General features: G+C 42.7%; 1 protein-coding gene across 4 annotated transcripts in view; it reads right to left on the bottom strand.

Annotated features, from left to right (window-relative positions):
• Positions 1 to 21,007, bottom strand: part of DCC (DCC netrin 1 receptor) — a 1,040,152-nt gene that overhangs the window by 465,739 nt on the left and 553,406 nt on the right. For all 4 annotated transcript variants that reach the window (XM_082267705.1, XM_082267706.1, XM_082267707.1 and 1 more), the window contains exon 5: positions 20,689 to 20,825. In XM_082267705.1, the coding sequence (XP_082123831.1) occupies positions 20,689 to 20,825 (137 nt within the window). The remainder of the gene's footprint in view (positions 1 to 20,688; positions 20,826 to 21,007) is intronic.

The raw sequence follows: 21,007 nt of genomic DNA, 5'->3' as shown, positions 1-21,007 counted from the left end.
CCCGTGTACCGCTGTCAAATGTGTACGGAGCTTGAACTGTAGTTTTTGAAGTCTGCACCGACAGAGACAGCATAATAGAAGCTGACAAACTACAATGGTGTACAGAGCCGGCTCGGAATGAACCTTCTTCCTTGCACCGGAGTCTTTAACACGCCGGATAAGCTTCTTTATGAAGATGAAGCGAGAGGTCACTTATAACAAGCTAGCTCAGTAGAAAAAGGAAAAAAGTTCCAATGTTTGGGAAGCCAGAATCTGGGCTCATCAGCCTCTTCCAAGAACCAATCTGAAATGCTAGCAGGGCTGAACCTTTCTAAAAGAAACCTGTCAAGAGAGAAATATGTAGGCCGCCATTGCTTATCTTGGTCTGAAAATGATATCCGCCTGGCTGTCTTTGATTTGAATACTTTGATGGTCCATTCATATTTTGTCACAATGCACGATAAAAAAAAATACTCTATGTGTGACGCATTGAATACCACACACTGTGGCATGCATTGTAGAGTAGAACCCAATGCACCACAGTGCACCACAGTGCAGATACTTTCTTGCCTAGGTGAAAAGGACATAGCTCAAGTTGTCCGCAGCCTATTGGGATACCTACAGACCCCTGTCAAGAGGAAACCTGTCAAGAGAGAAATACAGTTGTGTTCAAAATTATTCAACACCCACTGAAATTGATTGTTTTGGCCAGTTTGACATTGATTTTGATCATTCAGTCATCCTGCTTATAATTAAATCAAAGAGGCACGTGTAGGTCAGAGAAATATAACATAACATTTATAATGAAATAACCACAAATGTCTTTTCTATGCCCACATCATTATCAGTTTTATTCAACCCCCAAGTGACATTCAATCTTAGTACTTAGTACAACATCCTTTTACAGTTATAACAGCTTTTAAACGTGAAGCATAGCTTGACACAAGTGTCTTGCAGCGATCTACGGGTATCTTCGCCCATTCCTCATGGGCAAAAGCCTCCAGTTCAGTCACATTCTTAGGCTTGTGCACTGCAACTGCTTTCTTTAAGTCCCACCAGAGATTCTCAATTGGATTTAAGTCTGGTGACTGTGATGGCCACTCCAAAATGTTCCAGCCTTTAATCTGCAACCATGCTCTAGTGGACTTGGAGGTATGCTTGGGATCATTGTCCTGTTGAAAGGTCCAACGTCTCCCAAGCCTCAGGTTTGTGACGGACTGCATCACATTGTCATCCAATATCTCCTGGTACTGAAGAGAATTCATGGTACCTTGCACACGCTGAAGCTTCCCTGTACCTGCAGAAGCAAAACAGCCCCAAAGCATGATTGAACCCCCACCATGCTTCACAGTAGGCAAGGTGTTCTTTTCTTCATAGGCCTCCTCCAAACATAGCGTTGATCCATGGACCCAAACAGTTCTAATTTTGTTTCATCAGTCCACAGAACACTATCCCAAAACTTCTGTGGTTTGTCCACATGACTTTTGGCATACTGCAGTCGATTCTTCTTATTCTTTGGAGACAGGAAGGGGGTGCGCCTGGGAGTTCTGGCATGGAGGCCTTCATTACGCAGTGTGCACCGTATTGTCTGAGCAGAAACTTCAGTACCCACATCTGACAAATCTTTTCTCAGTTCCTCAGCAGTCACACAGGGACTTTTCTTCACTCTACGCTTCAGGTAGCGCACAGCAGTCGAAGTCAGCATCTTCTTTCTGCCACGACCAGGTAGCGTTTCAACAGTGCCCTTTGTCTTGAATTTGCAAATGATGCTTCCTATGGTGTCTCTTGGTATGTTTAACATCTTTGCAATCTTCTTATAGCCATTGCCCTTCCTGTGAAGAGTAATCACCTCTTCTCTTGTCTTCCTGGACCATTCTCTTGACTTATCCATGTTTGTAACCACACCAGTAAATGTCTAGAAGGAGCTGAGTATCACAGTCATTTTAAAGCTGCCTAATTGGTGCTTGTTAGACTTTATTGCTGCTCCCTGACATCCACAGGTGTTTTCAATACCTGATTGAAAACACTTCAATGAACCTCTGTTGTTCAGAGTGGTAGTCTTTAAGGGGTTGAATAATTGTGTCAATGAAGAATTCACAAAAGAGACATTTACTACTGTATTACAAAACCAATTGATGTCATTTTAGTTGCATATGGTTCTTTAAGAAGTCCTTGTAGGGTTTCATTCTGAATACAATTACAAATGTACACTAAATTCCCTAAAACCCTTTACAGCATTGGGGGTTGAAAAATTTTGAACACAACTGTATGTAAGCCGCCATTGCTCCTCTCAGAATAAAGAGAGTAAGGTAGAGTAAAACCCTATGCACAATGCACCACAATGCAAAAAAGTTCTTGCCTAGGTGAGAAGGATGTAGCTCCAGTTGTCCACAGACTATTGGGACACCTACAGCACCCATTCCAGAAGGTTTTGGAGCAACTGTGGTGCATCTGTTGTGATTTAGCCTGCAGTTTCCCTGTGAATTTCTTACCTCCTTGCTGCAGTACTTCTCCTAGTTTGACTTCTGCGCTCACCTATGGGCATCACCTGATATTTTGTAAATTTTTATATTTCCTGTGCCTTCCATTACTTCATGGCATGCCTCCAAGTTTGCTTCCCTATATCTATATATATATACTGTATATGCTCAGTGCAGCTCGTGTTGCCTGATCAACTTCACAGCTCTCTGATCTTCAGTTTCCTTACTGTTTCGTGTATTTTTGGTCTGGCTACCCATGTACTGACCCCAGCTCCATCTACCATCTGTGCTTGCCTGCTGCCTGCCCTGACCTCAGCTTGTTTCTTGGATTTCCTTCTGTCTCCTGCCATTGTACTCTGCACACTCTAGTGGTCTCTGCATCCTCAGCTAAGCCGCAACCTGGTTCCAGCTTGCTGCAATTCCATCCCCACCATCAGGGACCCTGATGAAGAACACAGAGTTGGCAATCTCCAAGGGCTCACTATCACAGACACCTGACAGGATCATCACAGATTGGTTGCAAGAAACCCAAAAAAGACAGCTACCCCCTTGATGACGAGTCACGGGGTGGGGCCTGTAGGTGGAGAGCGGTGCGGAAAAGGATGACAATATTGGATCCACTGGGATTGAGATAATATTTATGCAGCATTGGAAGAAGACAAGAGGTGAAGGGCATATTAACTGTATTTTCTTGGTGGGAGGGTGAAGTTTCTTTTTAATATTTGTCTTGAGCATAGCTTTCTTCCATATGTCTAGCTTTTCCAACCTCTTCATTGTAAGGTATGACATGGGAGGTAAGTACTATAAACTTATGGCCCTAATCTTTCTACGTAAGTAATAGTCTACATATGTTTTATTACTTAATTACTTGTAAATGTGGAAAATAATACAGAAAATAATGCTTTTATACTTCAATGTAAAGTAATTCTCTTGTACAGAACAAAAGATACATTTCCCACCTGTCACAAGAAGCTCTTATTATATCCAGTTATCCTCTTAACATTGTTAAGAATGAATCCATCATATAGATCTCCAGCACGTTCCCGCGTACACCCACTGATCTCTATACTCGCAATGATACTCTGTGATAATTCATCACCATGGCTTTGTTTGTATCAATAGACTGAACAAAACACAATGCCACCATTTCATTAAATGTCATATTCACTCAATACAAAATGCTAATGATGGCATGGAGAGAAAGCCTGGTCTCCACCGAGATACTGAATCAATGATTTCTTGAAAAGAAGAGAGGCAGGGAAGATAGATTGCTTGAATTGTCTGTAAATGATCAGTTGATAAATGTTTTTATTTCCTTCATTACACCACTTAAAGGAGTAGTCAGGTCAGAAAAAAAAAAAGTTATTTTAAGTTGCTACAGTTTTTTTTTTGCCATTAGAGAGAAACTTAACCCAGGGTTCTTAACCACTTTACCACCGGAGGATTTTGCTGTCTTACGTCTGGGCCACTTTTTGCGATTCGGCACTGTGCGAATTTAACTGACAATTGCATGGTCGTGCGACGCTGTACCCAAACAAAATTTACGTTTTTTTTTCCCCCCCACAAACAGAGCTTTCTTTTGGTGGTATTTGATCACTTGTGCGATTTTTACTTTTTGCGCTATAAACAAAAAAAGAGCGACAATTTTGCAAAAATAACAATATTTTTCACAATTTTATATGAAATTCCCCCCAAAAAAATGTAAAAATCAAAATTGTTTAACATTTTAGGCCAATTTGTTTTCTGCTACATATGTTTGGTAAAAAAAATTGCAAAAAGCGTATTTTGATTGGTTTGCGCAAAAGTTATCGCGTTTACTAACAAAGGGAAAGATTTTTGTCATTTTTGTTGTTTTTTTTAATGCGTAATGGCGGCGATCTGCGATTTTTTTGCGGTACTGCTAAATTGCGGCTGACAGATTGGACCCTTGACTGACATTTTTTACACTTTTGGGGTTACCAGCGACATTTCTACAGTAATCAGTGCTATACATATGCACTGTTACTGTAAAATTACACTGGCAGTGAAGGGGTTAACTTTTTTTGAGAGGGAGGGGTTATGTGTGTCCCTAGGGGCGTGATTCTAACTGTGATTGGCTGTGGCTTGAGGTGTAGGAACAGTGATCAACGGTCCTACATAGTAGAACCGTATGATCACTGTTTCTACACAGGGGAGAATGACAGGCGGCTTGTTTACATCAGCCGCCTGCCTTTCTCCCTCTGCACCGACGATCGGCGAGTGACCAGCGGACATAGGGTCCGTCGCTCACACGCGCGGGGGGGTCCGTGACCGCGCGGGAGCGCGCCTCCGGGGCACGCGCTCGCTCCCTAGATCCTCACAGGCTAGCGACGTAGTACTACGTCGCTCTGCCTGTGATGGGCTGACTGCCGACGTAAATAGTCATGCGGCAGTCGGCAAATGGTTAAAAGGTGCGATCGGCAATGGGCGCCAACTGCCAAACGTAGCACTTCAAGTTGAATTTGCTGCACCACAAAAAACCACAGCTGTGGCAATGTGAACTGACCTGAGCCTGTTAACTTGTAAGTATGTCATCATGAGGGGATAAAATTCAGATCAGCCGTCCGTTTTCACCACCCCTTGGCCACCTGTGTGAACCTAACCTAAGAGTTTTTTCTGCTGCTGAAGAAGATGATGCAGGATTGTTCTTTGTAGCTACTTCAAAACCCAATGCCCCCAGGCCAACAGATAATCAGGATTGATGAAAAAAAAAGAAACACTTTTCCATAAAAATGATGGAACAGGAAAGGTGAATTCTCTGGGGTTAAAAGTCATGTCAGTCTAGGCAGGTTAATGAGCCAGTTAATCTTACAAGTTAGTGATGATTCCAGCAGACGTTCATGGCAACTTCAAGACTGTTTCATAGATGCCGGCTGGCTTATCTGTCACATACCCTTTGAAGTTACCAGGCGAGGTGCCAGTTCTCTTCCCGTTTGTAGAGAGTGAACCTGAACAAACAAGTGTGGGTCAGCTGTCATGTAATGGGCATTTGGCTGGTCTGCAAGCGAAATGTTGGCCTTGTTCTTGGCCTACTCACCAAATTTTAGAAGCCAACCCGGTTAATGAATTGTGACATGAGATCACAGGGACAGTCATCTCTGTGACAGAGAGCCTCATGTACATCTCAAAGCAGAAACGTTTCCTTTTTAATAACAGCCATGCAGTAAAACGTATATTGTGTATTTGCTATGGTAACAGAATATGAAAAGCATCTTCAGGAACTCGTATAATGAATAACAGAACATATTCCAATTACAGGCTGGGGTTTATTGAAATGCATTGGAAAAAGTATAAATCTCACTTTGAAAAAGCCTCTTTGAGTTGAAGTGAATCTTCAACTTTGTTATTATTGTTGTAATTTTTCAAAATGAGAGCCAGATATGGGTTTCTGTATGGAGAATGAAGCCTTTAGCCTTGCAATTCTGAATTTGAAATTAGAATTTCATATTCCATAATACTAGTCTAGTGGAGCACCTGATGGAGGCTGGGAGAATGCTACATGACAACAAACATATTATTTATAACTGTATAGTAAAAGATCTCCACAGCATTCCTTTAGGAACCCAGTAGGCCAATAGACCGCCCCAAGGTCTGTAAGCATGGGACCTAGTTTGCCCTGAATAAGTGTCATGAGTTTCATGGTGTCGGCAGTGCGAACACCAGCACCATCACAACCAACAACACTCTAGGGTAGTGATCTCCAAAATACATCCCAGGTGCCAGATGTGGCCCTTTGTTTACCTTTATGTGGCCTTTGGGGCATTATTACATCCACTGACACAAGCGATGAGGCACAATCCCTCCTGCTGACACCAATGATGGTACACTATACCTCCAAATGACACCAATGATGGGACACTATTCCTCTCAATGACACCAATGATGGAGCACAATACATCCTACTGTCATCAACAATGGGATATAATTCCTCCCAATGACATCAACGATGGGGCATAATTCCTTCAATTGACACAAACGATGAGGCACTATTCCTTCCAATGACACCAATGATGACGCTCTATTTTTCCCAATAACACCAATGGTGAGGTACTATTCCTCCCACTGACACCAAAGATGGGGCACTATTCCTCTTAATGACACATTAGGAGGAATACAATGAGACATTGTTTTCGGCCACTGACACCAGAACATTTTCTTTTACCACTGGCCACAGTCTGGCCCTTCTAAAGTCTGAGGGACAGTAAACTGGCCATTCATTTAGAACATTTGGAGACCCCTTCCCTAGAGCAGAAGACACATAACTATTCGTTGACATGATGTTGGCAGCTGGCCTGCACACACCATGGCAACCCATGATGCAGATCAAGAATACTATAGGCAGAATTCATGGCTGCCACCAGCATTGAGAAGAGGAGACAAAAGTCTGCCTCCCCCAGACCTAATGCCCTCTGCCATGCTGCTGGAGCCAAAAGGTAGGGCTGTAAAGTGAAGAGGGGACTGTGTGATTGGGGTCTTCTAAGGTTGGAGGGACTGTGTCAGTAGGGTGGCATCTGTTCTATTTGGGGGGGGGGGTGATTTCAGGACTCTCATGTGATCAGAAAGCTCAGTGATGGGAGGAATCTGTTTGTTATATGGAAGAAGGACTCTGACCTATTAAGAGGACACTAGCATTAATGGGGGGGGGGGGGGCTCTGACATTAAGAGGGGCTCTGATGTGATTTGGGGACCTCTGATGTAAAGATGGGGCTTCGGATATGAAGTTGGTTTTATCAAGGTGCATCATCCCAGGCTCGGGTTTCTCATTGATGATTGTAACACTTACATGTGTTGACATTTTAGATTGGGGTGTCTCAGGATTTTGCATACTTTCCTGCAACAGACAAAAGGTTGAGATACACCGTTCTAGGCTCATAGCAATCTGCTCACACTGTTGGCAGTGCGGAGCTTGTCAGTCATGGCAACAGCCTATTATTTTATCTGTTTCCCTCACTGATGTTCCATCTATCTTCCACAGTCACAAGCAGGGCTGCTGTTAGAAACCGCGGGGCCCCATACAGACTACCTGGCAGCCCCCCCCCCCCAAGAAAATATTAAAGATATATTTAACTAAAATTACAACAAAATCACTATTAGCAGACACAAATATAACATAACTCACATAATCCCTGATTGAGATGAGAAAAATATACAGGCTGGGCAGTTGGAGCTCAGTGATCAGAGAGACATAGGAAGAGAAACAAAGTCACAAATAATCTCCTGAGCAGAGATAACATTAGAGCCAGTGCTGGGAGGGGGGCCCACACAGGGAGGGGGATTAGTGAGGGACAATTGTCTCTTTCTCAGCAGATAAAAGCTGATAGCAGAGAGAGGGACAGAGATCAGATTCAGGTGCTGGAGGAAGATTTCTGTATTTGTTGTCCATCACTAATCCCCCTCCCTATGTGGGCCCCCCTGTGTGCTCGGGCCCCCTACAAGAGGGGTGGTGGCTCCCCCCCCCTATCAGCGGCCCTGGTCACAAGCAGAGGAAGTCCTTTGCATATCTCCTATATAAACCAGAATGGAATCCTTAAATGCTGGGTGCTTAAAACAACTGGTGGATGGCCCACAGCAAGCAGATGACAATATGTTGCCAGCACACCCTAATCTTCCTGCAATAAAACCAACATGTTTGATGACTATTCAGCTGTTCAAACTGAAAAAAATCTACTTTTTGGATCGATCAAGGCTCCCTTTTTCTGTGTAGATGGCGTGCAGTGTGGTGCAGCGGCAATAACACACAAAGTCCAAGTGCAGTGAAAGAATTGCCGGCACCCGCTGATCATTCTGTACACAGGCAGAATGGCGATCTGCCTATGTAAACAAGGCAGATTGCCGTTCTGTCAGTAAGGAAGGCATGGATACTGTGTTCCTGCAAAGCAGGGACACAGATCTATGCCTTCCTCTAGTAGAAGCCCCTCCCCCACAGTAGTAAAACACCAGCTAGCCACACAGTTATCCCTTTGATCGCCCCTGATGTTAACCCCCTTCTGTGCCAGTGTCATTAGCACTGTGACAGTGCATATCTTTATCACTGATCACTGTAATAATGTCACTGGTCCCCAAAAAAGTGTCAGTTATTGTCCAATTTGTCCTCCGCAATATCACAGTCCTTCTATAAGTCGCTGATCACCGCCTTTACTAGAAGAAAATAAATAAATAAAAATTCCAAAACAAAAAAAAAATCCATAAATATATCCCATAGTTTGTAGACGCCATAACTTTCACATAAACCATTTAATATACATGTTTTGGGATTGTTGTTACCAAAAATATGTAGCAGAACACATATTGGCTTAAATTAAATTTTTTACATATTTTTATTGAATATTTTTTACAGCAAAAAGTAAAAAATATTGTTTTCTTTTTTTTAAATTGTTGTTTTTTTCCGTTTATATAGCAAAAAATAAAAACCGCAGAGGTGATCAAATAATGCCAACAAAAATCTCTATTTGTGGGTAAAAAGGACATAAATGTTATTTGGGTACAGTGTTGCACGACCGCGCAATTGTCAGTTTAAGTACCGCAGTGCCATATAGCAAAAAATGGCCTGGTCAGGAAGGGGGATAAATCTTCTGGAGCTGAAGTGGTAAAAGGCTCTTCCTGACCCAAGATGGCTGCTATAGTCACATGGGTTGGCAGCATCCAATTGGATTGCGTCCCCACTGACCCAGGAAACCATAGAGAAATCAAGTTCCTCTTCACTTCCTCTCCAACTGCAGTGCCACTGCAGATTAGCGCCACCTGCAGTGAAGAAAGTAGACTGCACCTGCCTAAAAATGTTATAGGTAACAGACCACACAGGAGGGTTTATATACACTTTAAGCACCCAATATGTTTTTTGAATAAAGGGGGAGAACTTACAGAAACACAAGGGGGATTTTCAAAGTTCATGCAGGCAACACTGGAGGGGAACACAACTCAGGGCTTCAGATCTGCAGTTCCACCAAACTGTAATGTTACAAGAGACAGTAGCACTCCATCATGAACACCCTCCATCCTCAGCAAAAATAAATAAATAAGTCGGCTATGTATGTAGAAGTAAAATTGAAGCAATCTGTTGTTTTCCTATTAAATGATGTGTACACAAATTTCCTCTGTAGGGACCTGGAACATTAACAATTTAGCAGAAAGTTAAACTGATTTACTACCTTTGGCGTAAAACAGGAAAAAACAATCTGTTACAGTATTTACTGTTACAGATAGTTCATCAGAATTATGTCTCATAGAGGCTTCACGTCTCTCAAACTTTTTATTTATTTAAGCAGTGATGGTTTACAACGTGTCACAGCAACCTGTTAGGGAACTTTATGTGCCGAGGTTTGTGCCGACATGGATAATGACCCATCGTTCATCATCGATCTGTATAAATATTGACGTCACTACTCGAGATAATTTGAGTGATTTTTCTGATATTCATCTACATTTCATCCAAAATTAGCCTTAGATTTCACTGTGCCGACTGCTTCAAACCACAAAAAAGAAAAAATTCATGGATTTGTTTTTTTTTTATAAACAAAGCCATGTGATCACCATGTGAATTGTGGCCTGGTGATCATGTGACATTGCATATAAGCAAAGGTTTTGGGGTTAGGGTTAACAACTGAGTAGGAAAATTTTCCTTAATAACAAAGCATGGCTTTGTTTTTTTTAACAAAGCCATGTGATTACCATGTAACTGCTGCCACGGTGAGCATGTGGCTTTGGTTATAAGTAAAGGGTTTGAGTAAGCTTTGACTTCAGCTCAGTATTAGTGATCGACTGATATCGGTTTTTCGTTGCCGATACCGATATTTTGGCCATTGCATATCGGTATCAGCCGATATTGGCTGATATTTTTGTACATTTAAAAAATATATATTTTTATTTTTTATCACTTGAGAGGTACTCTTGTGGAGGGATCTGGGGGTCTAAAAGACCCCAAACCCCTCCTCTGCACTTAAAAGCATTTAAAACGCCAAGTTTGGCTGTTTTGAATGCTGACATTTTTTTTAATCTGGCGCCGAGTACCTGGAAGTGATGTCATGATATCACTTCCGGGTTTTTACATGGAGACCCGATAAGAGCTGAATGCGGCTTTGATCGGGTCTTCGGTGGCTGTGCAGGCTGGTTGCCCAGGTCTCCCAGTGGGAGGGGAGACCCAGGCGAGGCGCAAACGGCAGCGGGAGGGGGGGACGTCCCCTCGCGTTCCTTGTGACGACAGCCGAGCGGCTTTTCAGGTGCATCAGTTGTCATTACAAGACAACCGACTGTCGGCTATGGACGCCGGTACTGGAGTGATACCTCTAGCTGCAGGCATCACTCCGGTAAAGCACTTTCCCGAAATATCGGCAATATCGGTCACCTTGGTGGCCCATTCCGATATACCAGGGAAAGTGCATATCAGCTTTGCCGATAATCGGTCGATCACTAGTCAGTATTAGAATTAACATTAGGGCTCCTCTATTCATCCATATCTAACATCATAATCAAAGCTAAGAGTAGTTTTTCTTTGCATAAGATTAGATCCAGTACAGTTTAAAGAGTAACTCCACTTTCGTGGGGAAAAAAAATCAGCAAATAAAAAAAAAAACAATATACAGTTGCGACACAAGTCATATTGTAATTGAATGTTATCTAAAATGACTTTTCCTTTTCAATCTGCAGCTGTTGTAATTTTCTGAAAATGCAATGCAATATGGCCGCCTGGAGCTGTTCTGTACACAGAATGTATACTGACCACACCCCCAGAAACATCATTTCCTGCTTGTGTGATTGGCTCACCAATTTCCCCAGAAGTCTGCCTAAGATACAAGTCATATTTCTTGCATCCCCTGCAACAAAAATGTCATTTTTGGTGAGATACTCCCAATAGGAACACGTCTAAAAGGATGCAGGCCAAGCAGTTTTCCTCATTAGAGCCCTGCAGCTGCCACAGCTGATTAATAATTATGAAACCACTCCCATTAGACCCACTCAGCACAGAGGAACAGAGGAACAAACAGAGATTTCTTCAGAATGACAACATGTAGGAATCTGCAACAACGTTTGTATAATTCCTTGTAATGTACAGAGATCACCCAGAGGGGAATGTTTGTTTCTCAACAAAAGTGGAGTTGTTCTTTAAAATAACTTCTGTAACCATCAGGAGCCATTTATGAGCCTGTTCCATCTATAAAAACAATCCAAAACCACATTACCTTTTTACCAATATTTGTGTTTCCCTTTGACTCCAATGTATAAAATTCCTTAAAGTATTGCTGCGCCTGCCCCAAAACTTTCATAAAAGTGCAACATCATAAAAAATGCATGTGATAAGATACAATAAAGGGTAAAAACGAAATAAATATAACCTTCAAAAGACGGCTCTAAGAGAATGTCCAATATCATAAACGTGAATTTTCCAGTCTCTATTATGCCTCGTTTCCACTGAGCTGTACGGTACGGTTCGGTACAGTAAGCAATTTTTGCCGTTTCCATTGTCCAAAGTTGTGAATGGTACCCTAATTTCCAGACCGTACCGTACCACTTTTTTGAGACTTTCGTTGGGGTACCAAGCCCATTAGTACCGTACCAACAGGGTGGAGCTACACTGTTGAGGTACTGTTAAGCTGAAGTACTGTTGGTGGTGGAAACGCAAGCCTGATTAAGGTGTAACTTTCCGAACCGTACTGAACTGTACCGAACCGAACCGTACCACTCAGTGGAAACGAGGCATTATTGTTCGCCTTTATAAAGGTGACTTCCAGTCTGCCATGAATTCAACTTCTTGGTTAATATTGCATAGACATGCAGCGACTCCCACCACCAACACACTCATGCACTCACCTCCAGATACAGACCTGCCAGTATTTCAGGTTAAACATGCTTTTCCCTCTCCAAGATTGTACTCTAGTTCCACTCTACTGAAGCGCCTGCGCCTCTCTACACTTTCCTCCTATGGACACTTGTAGACTACACAACACATTATTTAGGAGTGTGGTCCTTTAGGGTATTGCAGTTCCCCTGCAACCAAGCTCACACAGCACAGGGGTCCCATATAGAGTAGTATATAAATGCCTTTTTATTAAAATATATAATTGCACTTGCAACATTTTTTAGAATTTTTTTTATTACAATTTAGGAGCCCCATTAGGCGGGCTTTGGTAAAATATCAGGGGCCTAAACAGGAGGAATCAGTGCCACACGGGGTGATTAGGGTGTGCCTAGGTACATCTGTCACACCCTATGCGCACACCTATGATCTCACCGTACAGTTAATTACAGTGAATGCCTGTATTTGAATTGCAGCTCTTTGAAAAACTCTGGGGAGGGCAGAGAGCCAGTTATGGAAAGGATAAAGGTTTAGTCAGATCCTATCTATCATTGCTAGCTGCAATGGTGTAAAAGCAGAGAATGTTTAAAAGCCAAGCAGCTGCAGTTGAAAACACTAAAGGCATTTTGTGAACCACTGAAAAAAACTCAAAAAAACTAAAAAAAAAAACTGCAAGACAATGCCATAATGTGCTACTATGCATCGCATAAATAATTACCTTAGGTCGAAGCCCTCCCAGCGGCGCCTGGTCATCGCTGAAAGGGCTGATATCTTTCCCTGGCCTTTCTTTCGGGCTCGCATGCTCCAGAGATGTGAGTGGCTGGAGCCGCGATGACGTCCCTCCCGCACATGCCCTTGGTTCCTGCAAGAAGCCCTAAAGATCCGTCACTGTATGCCGAACCTTCAGAGCGTATGCGCCGCTAACCTCAGCGGCTGCATGAAGAGTGAATATCTCCCAAATGGTGCAAGTTTGGGAGATATTACTTTACTCACAGGTAAGCCTTAATATAGGCTTACCTGTAGGTAAAATAAACAACGCAGGGTTTACAACCGCTTTAATTACTTTAAATGAAAAAACTGCGTGACAATGATTTTGTTTGTATTAATTTGTAATGAAACTGATGATTTCCTTGCTATAAGTATTCTTGTAATTGCAGCCCAAAGCCCACCTTCATTCTAAATGGCCATTTGTTAATGCATTTTGCTGTCTTGGTCATCCATGTTTTTTTTTTTTTATTGCGGCTCCTTTAAGTGCGCATTCGGGGGGAATTTCGGCGTTTCTCTAGGTGTTGTTAAAAATGCATCAATTTTACTTCCAGGAATCTGCCCAGTTTATGGCTGAGGTTCCCCAGAGTGTGATTTCACCTTGCTCTGTCAGCAGGCGTTCATTGATCTGACCTCTGACGCTCAGAACCTGCAGGTCGTCTCCTCTTCTCCGCTACCCAGATACATTTTCATAACTCACTGAGTGACTGCTCAGCCATGCGTCATCTTCCCAAACAGCTGAGAGGATGAAACCACAGAGCAGTGCTTGCTAATACCTGCATCATTACCAACCACTTATGGGCCAAGCTGGTCTTCCTTTTACGTTAAGCATTATTCAAGGCAACGGCATGCTAATGGATGATGGCGGGTTTGATATTATAGAAGTCTCATTCCCCCCAATGGGCCAATTATCTTTCCAATTTATAAAATGGAGCCAAGTCTTCTATGCCTTCATAAAACACTGTCTCTTTAGAGCGGAACGAAAAAACGAACTGCGTGTTTCCACAGGCTGAAGAAAGCAACAGAGGATGTTCTGTATGGCATGACAGCAATGTCCATACTCATACTGCATTGTGTGGAGTTTACTGATAGAAATGGCATGCCGCATGCCATATCCTTGGGTGGATAAAGCACGGAAAGGAGGGAGAGGAATGAAGAGAGGTGTCTGGAAAAAGACAGAGGACAGCAGAAAGGAAGAAAAGATTTGAGGAAAAAAGGAATAGTGGAATGAAGTAGAAAACAGGAATGAAGGAACAGAGGAGGAAGAAAAGAAGGGTGGCATTGAGAGGAGAAAGGTATGCAGGAACAAAAGAAGGATGGAAGAGAGAAAAGATGGAATGGTGGGTAGGGGGATGTGAGGGAGGTGGCAAAGAAGTACAGAAATAGAGTGGGAGGGAGAAAAGCAAAATGAAGAAGGATAGAATGAAGAAAGAAGCTACAGATGGAGGAAAGGAAGGTGAGAGGAATGATGGAAGAGAAGAGGAAGAAGGAAAGTAAGAATGGAAGTGAGGAGGGAGAAGGAAAAGAAAGACAAATGAGAGGAAGGTAAAGGAAAGGAGGGATGGAAGTAAAGAGAGAGAAGGAAAAGATGTGTGGAATAGAGGAAGGTGAAGGAAAGAGAAGATGGAAGAGAGTAGGGAGAAGGAAAAGAGAGATAGAAGAGAGGGGGTGAATGAAAAGAAGGATGGAAGAAAGGAGGGAGAAGTAAAAGAACGATGGAAGCGAGGAAGGTAAATGTAAGGAGGGATGGAAGAGAGGAGGGAGAAGGAAAAGAAGAGTGGAGGAGAGGAAGGGGAACCAAAGGCATGATGGAAAAGAGGAGGTAGAGGGGAAAAAAAAGGATTGAAGAGGAAAGTAAGAAGGGAAGAGATGAAGGTGAATAAGAAAGAAAGAAAGAAAGAAAGAAAGAAAGAAAGAAAGAAAGAAAGAAAGAAAGAAAGAAAGAAAGAAAGAAAGAAAGAAAGAAAGAAAGAAAGAAAGAAAGAAAGAAAGAAAGAAAAAGAAAGAAAGAAAGAAAGAAAGAAAGAAAGAAAGAAAGAAAGAAAGAAAGAAAGAAAGAAAGAAAGAAAGAAAGAAAGAAAGAAAGAAAGAAAGAAAGAAAGAAAGAAAGAAAGAAAGAAGGAGGGAGAAGGAAAAGAAGAGTGGAGGAGAGGAAGGTGAATCAAAGGCATGATGGAAAAGAGGAGGTAGAAGGGAAAAAAGGATTGAAGAGGAAAGTAAGATGAAGGTGAAAAAGAAAGAAAGAAAGAAAGAAAGAAAAAAAGAAAGAAAGAAAGAAAGAAAGAAATAAAGAAAGAGGGAGAAGGAAAAGAAGAGTGGAGGAGAGGAAGGTGAACCAAAGGCATGATGGAAAAGAGGAGGTAGAAGGGAAAAAAAGGATTGAAGAGGAAAGTAAGATGAAGGAGAAAGAAAGAAAGAAAGAAAGAAAGAAAGAAAGAAAGAAAGAAAGAAAGAAAGAAAGAAAGAAAGAAAGAAAGAAAGAAAGAAAGAAAGAAAGAAAGAAAGAAAGAAAGAAAGAAAGAAAGAGGGAGAAGGAAAAGAAGGGTGAACTAGAGAAAGGTGGATGAAAGAAAGGATGGAAAAGAGGAGGGAGAAAGAAAAGAAGGATGAAAGATGGTGGACGAGAGAAAGGATGGAAGAGAGGAAGGTAAACAAAAGGAAGGATGGAAGAGAGGAGGGAGAAGGAAAAGAAGGATGGAGGAGAGAAAGGTGAAAGAAATGAAGGATGGAACTAAGCAATGAGAAAAGAAGGACGGCATGGTGGAGGGGGATGTGAGGGAGAGAGGTGGGAAAGAAGTACAGAAATAGAGGCAGGAGAAAAGCAAAATGAAGGAGGATAGAGGGAAGAAAGAAGCTACCGATGGAGGAAAGAAAGGTGAGAGGAATAAAAGAATGATGAAAGAGAGGAGGGAGAAGGAAAGTAAGGATGGAAGAGAGGAAGGAGAAGGAAAAGAAGGACAAATAAGAGGAAAGAAAAAAAGAAAGTTGGTGACATTAACTCATAGATCTTACTGCATCATCAGCACAGGCGAAATTAAAGTAAACTCTGAAATAAACAAGAATATAGACTAAAAAGTCCCTCATTGTTCCAGCATCGTGCATCAATAGCCATCTATGTACACCGGAGAAGAGAGTGCATTATGGTTTTTATATGTATAACTGATTTCATTTAAAACAGAACAGCCTTTTTTTTTGTAAAAAGGGAAGAGGTTGCTGCATCTATATCCTCTACTTGAAAACGATACGTTGGGATTGGATTCTGCTTTCCTCTGATTATAGAACTGTGTTCGGGAACAATGGATGGAAGATAGAGTTTCATTTTGTTTATAGACAATTCCTAAGATCCATTTCTTCTGATTTACCAGCTTTTGTGACTCATGTATCGCTCTATCTTACTGACAATTGCATTTTTGAGTCACATATCTATTTTTCTTTTGGTTACAAAAATACTTTGAGAAAATGTTGTATAATTAGGCTCCTTACAGAACTGACAAGAATATAAACTCTGAATGTATTGTATGAAAGTTAAGAAAATGAAATAAGAAAGATATTTGCGTCAAAGTCTGCATAGACACAAACTGTGCTTACAAAAGAAGACGTCAGGTACTACATGTTAACACTTATCTAAACCTTAGAACAAAAAAAGAATGTATTGCAGCTTACCAGTCCTTAAATGTGTTGGCTGCATTCATTTTCTGTTTTCTGGCTTTTTTTTCTTGTATTTTTACCTGATGATCCTGCCAGTACCACACTTCCTGCCCTAAGGCAGGGGAGGACTGGGCCAGGGGGCAGGGGGGCAATTGCCCTTTTGGCCGCTATAATGCCCCATAAAAAGGCTGCACCGCTTCTGCCACAGACATATCTAAAGGATTCCTGGTGAAGAAAAGTAAAAAGTCCCTACTGAGTGCAGGTTGAAGACAGAGACAGAGCGCAGTCCTCCTCCCCAACCATGGATTGGTGTAAACTGTGTCCGAGCAGAGGCTGGTTCCATGACCCACTGGAGCCCCAACCGAGCTGTCTCAGCTCCCCCAACCACCCCCGGTGGCCAGGTCAGGAACCCGGTTTTAGCCTGTGAGTAGAGAGTACCTGGAGCAGAGCTTCAGCCTGGAATGGGGGTCAGGAGGCTGGGAAGAGGGAAAGTGGGAGGGGGCTGAGTCACTAAACCATGGGCCTCTGGTTTGTACTTGCCCCCTGTGTCAAAAGTTGCCAGTCAGCCCCTGCCCTAGGGTGACAACCTGTTCCAGCGTGACAACACTCACTGTACGCTAACTCACTCACTGTCCTGTATCTGTAGAGGAGCAGCACTGTCCCCCTCCTATTCTTCATGACATAGGGGGGAGTGTTTTGTAGTCCCGATGAAAGAACTGGGAACATTTCCGTTCCGTGCAGTTACAAGTCTTCTGGCAAGGTCAATGGGTATTTTTGGGTACTCCAAGAAAATGTACTTAGCCTGAAAACAAAAAGAAAATGCAGCAACCACATCTAAGGGCTGGTAATCTGCAATATATTCAATATTTTTTTTCTTGGGCTTAGATATGCTTTAAAGGAGACCCACTAGGATAAGACTAAGGAATCTGCCTTTTTGAAGGTGCAATCTCCATAGCCATGATACTAATCCTTGCTTCACAACCTGGTAAATTATGGACCCAGAACAAGCATGTGAAAATTGTCTGCACTGGCTGCATGCTTGTCCCAAGGCGGTGTCACCACTCTCTGCTCAGAGCTGGCTGAAAATTGAGCGATCAGTGGTCATGTGATGATCACTCAGTTCTCAGACTTCGAGCTAGCTGGGGACAGCTGCAGAATCAGACTAATGCTGCAGCATGGAGGTGAGTATGTATCCACTTCAAGACCAGGACTATTTTTGACATTTGTCGTTTACAAATTAAAATCAGCATTTTTTGCTAGAAAATTGCTTAGAACCCCCAAACATTATATTTTTTTTAGCAGAGACCCTGGAGAATAAAATGGAGATTGTTGCAATACTTTATGTCACACCGTATTTGCACAGCAGTCTTATAAATAATTTTTTGGGGGAAAATACATTTATGTGAAAAAAAATATGAAAACAGTAATGTTAGCCCAATTTTTTCTCTATTGTGAAAGATGATGTTACGCCCAGTAAATAGATAACTTACATGTCATGCTTTAAAATTGTGCAAGCTTGTGGAATGGTGAAAAAGTAAGGTCCCCAAAAATCTCCATTGGGGATGTTTTACATTTTTTTTACAGGTTACCTGTTTAGAGTTACAGAGGAGGTCTAGTGCTATAATTATGGCTCTCACTCTAACGATCGTGGTGATACCTCACATGTGTGGTTTGAACACTGTTTACATATGTGGGACTTCTGCGCGCAAGCTCGCAGGGACCGGGCGCTTTCATTTTTTTTTTTTTTTATTTTACTTTTTATTTTTATTTTTTTCACACTGTTCCTTTCATTTTTTATTATTTTGATCACTTTTATTCTTATTACAAGGAAAGTAAACATCCCTTGTAATAGAAATAAGCATGACAGAGTCTCTTTATTGTGAGATCTGGGGTCAAAAATACCATGGCTTTTTTTCAGTAGGAACGCGGTGGAACGCAGTTCCGGCACCTCCAGCACTGAATGTATGTAATAGCAAAGGGTGTGCTGGAGGGTCTATTGATACTGGCTGTAGGGGATATATTGTCACTTGTGGGGATCTGTTTTCGTGTGAGGCTCTATTTTTGATGGTGGGGGATCTATTGTTGCTGGGGGGTCTTGTGTTGCTGGTAGGGATCTACCATTAAGGGAAAGGTCTATTATTGCCGGCTGCTGGAAAATCTGTTGTTTTTGCTCCTGGGGGCCTAATGTTGCGGGGGGTGGTATTTTGTTGTGGGTGGTCTATTGTTGCTGTGTGTGTGTGTGGGGGGTGTCTACTGTTGTCTGGGGGGTCTATTGTTGCTTGGGGGGACATTTTGTTGTTGGGATGGGGTCCATTGTTTAGCTGGGGGAGCCTATTGTGTGAGGGTTCTATTGTTGCTGGCTCCATTACTGATTTTCTTGTTATTAGACAAGAACAAATTCCATACAAATTATTTAGCACCACAAAATAATTTTTGGAGCAGTACTGAGAGGTGGGTGAGGGTGGAACCGAGGGACGATGCTTGAAGGTGGGTAGGGTTGGAACCGAGGGACGATGCTTGGAGGTGGGTAGGGGTGGAACTGAGGGAAGATGCTTGGAGGTGGGTAGGGGTGGAACTGAGGGAAGATGCTTGGAGGTAGGTAGGGGTGGAACCGAGGGACGATGCTTGGAGGTGGGTAGGGGTGGAACTGAGGGAAGATGCTTGGAGGTGGGTAGGGGTGGAACTGAGGGAAGATGCTTGGAGGTAGGTAGGGGTGGAACCGAGGGACGATGCTTGGAGGTGGGTAGGGGTGGAACCGAGGGACGATGCTTGGAGGTGGGTAGGGGTGGAACCGAGGGACGATGCTTGGAGGTGGGTAGGGGTGGAACTGAGGGACGATGCTTGGAGGTGGGTAGGGGTGGAACTGAGGGACGATGCTTGGAGGTGGGTAGGGGTGGAACTGAGGGACGATGCTTGGAGGTGGGTAGGGGTGGAACTGAGGGACGATGCTTGGAGGTGGGTAGGGGTGGAACTGAGGGACGATGCTTGGAGGTGGGTAGGGGTGGAACTGAGGGACGATGCTTGGAGGTGGGTAGGGGTGGAACTGAGGGACGATGCTTGGAGGTGGGTAGGGGTGGAACTGAGGGACGATGCTTGGAGGTGGGTAGGGGTGGAACCGAGGGATGATAATTGGAGGTGGGTAGGGGTGGAACCAAGGGACGATGCTTGGAGGTGAGTAGGGCACAGAGACAAGGGGGGACTCAGAAGGGGGGAGTTCCTGCACCTATTCTCTGATCAAAAAAAGCCCTCCTCATAGCAATGATATAAAACGTATTTGTGTACATTGTTTTATGACAACGTAATTGTCAGTCAAACTATCATGGCACTGGAAGCTGAAAAATTACCTTGTAATAAAGGGGTACAAGCTAGAACTAAAATAGTGTACAGTTGAAATACATATATGTGAACTTCTACCAGCAAAGACATTTGTTGTTATTGTCAGTCAGTCTATCAGGAAGCACAGCCAGGTTGCTGACCTCACTTTTCTCTACTACAGCTCAGCAATACTATTTGCTCCAGGACACATCTGGCATAGTAAAAATGTTATTACCTACCCTGTCTTACAACATTTTTTTTTCTTTGGAATGAACGCACATCTCCCACTCTCATGGATAGCAAGGCCAGCAATCCTGCCATGAAAACTCAATTGCTTGCCAAGCGCTGCCAACCTTAGTCATAAATTTCCTGGGCAAAACCATTAGTCGCAGAAATAACTGACTAAATCCTGGAATTCAGATTTTTACAGAAGTATTGCAAATATCACCCAAAAAAACGTAATCACAGCCCAGGTTCACGAGCAGCTGCATTAATAGCGCTGTATGTGCAATTAAACATTGGATTATTGCTGAGACGCAGAACAAGCAGGGGGGAACAAGATTCAGGGTTATTACTTCTTGCTACATGAATTACATCACAGCAAGTTGCATGTAGCCATTAACTGCATTTTTAAATAATAATGAAACCTTTTGTAGTTGTTGGAGAATATTGAAATCAGCGTGTGGCGCTTACCCAGGACGCTTAGTTCTGCCGTGGCGGTGCTGTTCTCATTCTTGTAGATGACCACACAAGTGTACGTCCCTGAATCGCCTTCTGTTACGTTGGAAATCAGCAGGTTGCTGCCTCCCAGCAGTGAGTATTTCCTTGTCCTGAAATAATAAATGAAAATATGTATCCAAGAAGCAATAGGGTTCTCACTAGTTGCTGTGTAAGGTAAAAAAATAATAAGGCTTAAAGTGTATGAAAACCCAAAATCTGTTTTTATGTTTGGCTTCACCCCTCATGGTAACCATTTTTCTTAACCTCCCGGAGGTCTGATTATGTCAGGATT

Source organism: Pelophylax lessonae (assembly GCF_965119305.1).
Source record: "Pelophylax lessonae genome assembly, chromosome: 1".
Classification (NCBI taxonomy): domain Eukaryota; kingdom Metazoa; phylum Chordata; class Amphibia; order Anura; family Ranidae; genus Pelophylax; species Pelophylax lessonae.
Note: the sequence above shows the minus strand (reverse complement) of the source record. Positions and strands in the feature narration are given on the sequence as shown.